This window comes from Thunnus albacares, chromosome 16 (assembly GCF_914725855.1).
Source record: "Thunnus albacares chromosome 16, fThuAlb1.1, whole genome shotgun sequence".
Classification (NCBI taxonomy): domain Eukaryota; kingdom Metazoa; phylum Chordata; class Actinopteri; order Scombriformes; family Scombridae; genus Thunnus; species Thunnus albacares.
The window spans coordinates 26,586,501-26,592,500 of record NC_058121.1 but is presented as its reverse complement, the minus strand read 5'-3'; the positions used below and the strand labels follow the sequence as shown (position 1 = coordinate 26,592,500).

The window sequence follows — 6,000 nt, the reverse complement described above, 5'->3', positions numbered from 1 at the left end:
CTACCTTAACGCTGAGTGTGTTCACCTGCAAACCAATAACTCACATTACAGTAAGTTATCTGCTTAAAATACTGCAAATAAATGTGTTCACTCCACATTTCATCACTCCGCTGCATTCGGTCGTGTTGTTTTGTTTAGAAATACAACACAGAGGCTCGTTGTGTCTGATTAAGATAAAGATGTGATGCATTTTTTTGATCTGCAGGAGGGAAATTATATATTACAGCATCACAAGGAAAAGACATGAGAGGCACAGTGGATGGAGAGTAGATACTAGAGGTGTACCCGAATACAAATATGTTATTCAGCAAAGCACAAATAGTGGGGGTTTTTTACAAATATTTGTTTCATACAATTATTTTGAAAATTATTTGTTTTTGAGAAGAAAAAAAAAAACAACTGTGACGTCTATCAGCAGGTCTCAGTGAGGGGAGTCACATCCACCTGCTACATGACGCACATTTACTAATTTGGACGTCACTCCTGGAGTTGGGGGTGTTCCCCAGAGATAAAGCTGAACTACTGACACAAATGAAGCGCTCCCAAGGGAACACTTCATGAACACTTATTGTAACACTAAAATTAAAAGCGTAATAAAAACAAAAACAGGATTTTTAAGCCTCTTTCCACTTACAAATACAAATAATTTTGCTGCCTCAACAAATACAGATACAAATACAAATACTGGGCCCTCTGCACATCCCTAGTAGATACACAACACAGATACATAAAAAAAATACATACAATTAACAAATAAAACAAAAAGCTATACACAGTACTATATGCTAAACCAGTGAGCATAGATGTTTTTAAATAATAAATGTAATCTAATATAATGTGCATAGTGTAAATATAGAATGAAACAAATTGAATGCAATTAAATACATTTTACTTGACATTATGTATATAAAAATATAGGTCATGATACATTATTATAGTTTGTGATGATAGATACATGTATGTAAAGATGATGACATAATATAAGAATACTGTATGTTATTGGACCTCAGGGATAATAATCTCCGTTATGATGAAGCTGATGGTGATTATGTCTGTAATTTGTCCTGATGTGACAAATGTAGACATGATTAGATGTTCACATGACAGCGTCAGCAGTGAGATGGTTGAGACCAGCCTCAGAGTCTTTAGCCTGCATGTAAACACAGTAAGTGAAGCCCGGGAGGCTCCTGCAGAGAAGATATATCGAGCCACAGCACCAATTAACCTCCGATGTCGTTCTCTTCGCTGCGGTTCAATAAATCAATCATATGGTGAAATAAAGCCTGCAGCGTTGAGATATCTCAGATAAAACTCAATACATCACAGACCTCCTACTGTCTCGACCAATCATCACGCTCCGTCACTTCACACGGGCCAATGAGAGAGCTTAGAGCTAATTATAACACTATAACTCTCACCATGATTACTGTAATGACTGCTTGACTAATTAAAAAAAACAGATTAACAGAAAATTAAAGGATTAGTCCATGAAGTTATTTATCAAACAACAAACATTTTGCTGCTAAAATAAGATAATTGCTGCTTTTCTGTCTTTCATATCATTGTGTATTTGATATTTATAGATTTCAGTCCGACACAATAAGAACTTTAGTCTTTGGGAATCTGTGATGAGCATTTTATGACTATTTTATAGCCTAAATGAATTTTTAAAAATCCACTAAACAGTAATAAATATAACCATTAGTTGCAGCCCTGTTAATTAACTAATAATATAATTTTATTGTCTAATGATGCCTTTATCCTGTAATAATAACGTGGTAATAATTAAAACTGTTAATTAAGTCGTTGATATTAATGATACCAGTATATGTATGTGTGTGTGTGTGTGTGTGTGTGTGTGTGTGTGTGTGTGAAGATGTGATTCACTTTGGTGTGACCTTTCTACTGTCTGTCCCCTAAGGGTGTGGAAACACACACACACATGAACAGCAGACAGGTTGAATGTACCATGAATCCTGCCAGCTATAATAACCCTGACCCAGTTACACATTATCTAGTGTGTGTGTGTGTGTGTGTGTGTGTGTGTGTGTGTGTGTGTGTGTGCGTGTGTGTGTTTATGTTGCTCTTATTTTCTTTCCTAACACGTCTTTCTTGTACATGATCATTAATACATCAAGGTGCTGTTACTTTGAACCTTGACCTCCTTAGTATTGCCTTCCTGTAATGATGCTTTTGTGTGTGTGTGTTTGTCTGTGTGTGTTTGTGTGTGCGTGTTTGTGTGACGGTGTGTGTGTGTGTGTGTGTGTGTGTGCATGTGTGTGTGTGTGTGTGTTTGTGTGACGGTGTGTGTGTGTGTGTGTGTGTGTGTGCATGTGTGTGTGTGTGTGTGTTTGTGTGATGGTGCGTGTGTGTGTGTGTTTGTGTGATGGTGTGTGTGTGTGTGTGTTTGTGTGACATTGTGTCTGTGACGGTGTGTGTGTGTGTGTGTGTGAGACGGTGTGTGTGTGTGTTTGTGTGACGGTGTGTGTGTGTGTGTTTGTGTGACATTGTGTCTGTGACGGTGTGTGTGTGTGTGTGAGACGGTGTGTGTGTGTGTTTGTGTGATGGTGTGTGTTTGTGTGTTTGTGTGGCTGCAGTTTAATGTTGCAGCAGTTCGAATCAGTCAAATAGAAAATAAAGTTACAACACTCGCTTACAACATCAGACTGAAATAGCTACACATGAATATATTAATGCCCACACACACACACACACACACACACACACACACACACACAGTGCAGCAGATGTCACTGTGTGGATATTGGACAGCCAGAGTGGATATGAATATACATCAGTGTGTTCCAGTATTAGACAGGCTTATGCTGTATATCTCTTTATGTGATGTATATTTAACACTTTAAAACATGAGAATATAATAACATTGTTCCGACTTTCTATGATTCTTTCAAAATAAAGACTTCCAACATGCACATTTATCTTCTTACCGTCAGATGGTTTTGTTTGTAGACCTCTCGTATGGATGAATGGATGTTTGAACATGTTATGTATGTAAATGTGTATCTATGGCGACCTTACGTCAAGTTCAAATCAAAGCGCTTCACGCAAGTCAAAGAAAATTATTCATATGAACTCCAAAGTATCAAAACAACAAAACAGTTATAAAGATAATCAACACTTAGCTGGTATCAGTCTCAGCCAATCAACTACGGCCACACCCGGCTCCATCAAACACTTTATACTGTATATATATACTATATATATAGTATATATAATGTTTTTGTTTCTCTTTTGTATGTATTCATTTATCTTTTCTCTGAAGTATTAATAACAGTATTTTGGAAATTTGTTTTATGTAATAAATACATTTTTTTTACAATGGATATCATAGTATAGATAAAATAATACATATTATTACTCTTAAAGTTAACTACAATCTGTTTTCCTTCATTATTCTCTATATTGATCGTTTGCTTCTCTATCTACAGTATCAGTCACATTTTCTCATTCAAGTGAGTGTGAAGGTGTGTTTGACTGGTAGTTTATATGTCTCTCTACTTAACCTTCCTGTTGGACAACAGGTGTCATCAAAAAAATCAAAATGGTTTCAAAACAGTATCCTGACAAAGAAATTATGATTTTAACTATAGTTGAGATCAGAGGAAAATATGTAGATGGATTATTGCAGACTGGTCTATGTAAAAGTTGATGACAGCACATAATGACACCTGTAACCCACAACAGGTGGGTTAAAAATAATATTCAGACCCTTTACTTGTGTAAAAGTATCTGTCGCACATTGTAAAAATATTCTGTTCCAAGTAAAAGTTCTGCATTCAACATTGTTCTCAAGTCAAAGTAAAGAATTAGCAGCTATCCTCTAACTCTAGCTATCAAAATAAAAGCATTCATTCTTAATCATTTTCATAAGTTGTAATGTCCAGGTTGAGCCGACCACTTTATTCACTGTTGCAGAGTTTAATCTGTCATAATCACAGACTATGAGGCCAGAAACATATGTGTACGGTAGTCCCAGTAAAGGGAACTCTTAACGCTACAGCACACAATGATGTTTTAGACAACAGTGGATCACTTTTGGGACGACCGTGTCCTGTTTCTCTCCCCCCCTGTGCACAAAGTCAGCTCCGTAAATAAATGACTTTCCCAGTTTGGTGAGGAAGAACTTGATTGGTCTGCACAGAGAACCGACCTCAACCCCCGTCCAACTGGAACAGGATCTGTGAGCCGGGCTCCGTCACCCAGTATCAGTGTTGGACCTCACTGATGCTTTGTGGATAAATGGGAGCGAATCCCTGCAGCCAGGCGACAACATCTGGTTTAAAAACCTTCAACCAGAAGAGACGAGGCAGAATAATGTCCGACAACGACATACGAGTGTCTACATCTTTAATTTTATCAACATTTTTGATGTAAAATCTTAATTTGTAAAATAACTAATTAGTACAGCTGTCAGATAAATGGAGCGCTGTCAAAATAAAGGGATACAACATGGAAATACACACAATTTAATGTCACTTTGTTGCCTCCGTCAATAATATGAACGACTTAACATTCATGACCGCTGATCAGAGACAAAACCAAAACCAAAGCAGCGCTCCAAAATGTCAAAAACCCAACCAACAAACCACAGTTAACCAGCACAATTTGGCCAATTGGAGATAACTGGAGAGGTTTGGGGTCACCAGTGTTCCCATAATATTAGACCTAGAGGACTGGGATTTTATACAGGTTGACAAGATGCAGAAGGTTTATGGTGTTCTGCATAGTTCTGGCATAAAGCGTGTCCTAATTATTGTTATTCAAATATGACTCATTATAAACAAGGACCAATTATTATTATTACTTATTTGAATTATTTTATTATTAATAGTATTCATTTCCAGAAACTAGAAGATGTCATAAATGAAGCCTAACACATGCATCATGGCCTTACAGTTCTTCTGTTATAAGCTTTTCCATCTGGGTGTGCCAAATAGGTGAAAAGTCTATAAAAAGGGTGGATGTTAAAGGGTTAAAACACTGAAATGATAAATAAAAATAGATTAACTCTTCTTCTCTCTCTCTCTCCCCTGCAGGAGTGGGTTTACACTCACGGGCAGCAGATCCGTCAGCAGCAGCACTGTCTGTCTCTGTCCACCACCTTCCCTGCCTCCCAGGTCCTGCTGCTGCCCTGCAACATGGCCGACGGCAAGCAGGTCCGCACGCACACGCGCACACACACACACACACACACATAAATACACACACAGTACAGGCAGACGGGTGGTGTGTAGCAGCGAGCGAGTCGCTACCGTAGATCATATGGCTGATAAATTAATCTAAATGTTAATTAATCCAAAGCTGAATTTGTCTAAAGATGACTGTTGCGCACACACACACACACACACACACACACACACACACACACACACACACACACACACTTCAGGAGCAGATGCTTGACATATTTTTGGACACGGAGCTTGAAATACTCTTAACACACACACACACACACATACACACACACTTGTCATTACCTGACCACTGGGCACCTTGACGGCGTCCCAGAAGCCCCTGCAGCGGAGAACAACCTGACAACCAATAAATCACCCGAGAGAGAGAGAGAGAGAGAAGGAGAAGGAGGAGGAGGAGGAGGAGGAGGAGAGTGAGGAAGAGAGGCACAGGTGGAAAGGTGAAGCAAGGCAGACAAAAGAGGAGTAAGAGAGAGAGAAAGGGAGGGAGAAGGGAGGTGGAGGAGGGAGAGGTAGCTGAAAATTATCTCATTACACTTCACCAACTGTTCAGTCTGCATGGAAAATGTGCTTAAATGTGTGTGTGTGTGTGTGTGTGTGTGTGTGTGTGTGTGTGTGTGTGTGTGTGTTTTGTGGCTTTGTGTACTTGTTAATCCCATCTGGATCTTTGCAATCTAAAACAAATCTTTTTCGGTTATGATCAGACATGAAAAGAGTGTTTGCGTGTTGATACGGGCGTGTTTGTGTGTAAGTGTGTGTGATGTGATTCACTCCCTCCCGTGTTTTT

The 6,000-nt window shown here is 38.7% G+C and overlaps 1 protein-coding gene across 3 annotated transcripts in view; it reads left to right on the top strand.

Annotated features, from left to right (window-relative positions):
* Positions 1 to 6,000, top strand: part of galnt14 (UDP-N-acetyl-alpha-D-galactosamine:polypeptide N-acetylgalactosaminyltransferase 14 (GalNAc-T14)) — a 202,887-nt gene that overhangs the window by 189,523 nt on the left and 7,364 nt on the right. For all 3 annotated transcript variants that reach the window (XM_044329691.1, XM_044329692.1, XM_044329690.1), the window contains one exon: positions 5,058 to 5,177. In XM_044329691.1, the coding sequence (XP_044185626.1) occupies positions 5,058 to 5,177 (120 nt within the window). The remainder of the gene's footprint in view (positions 1 to 5,057; positions 5,178 to 6,000) is intronic.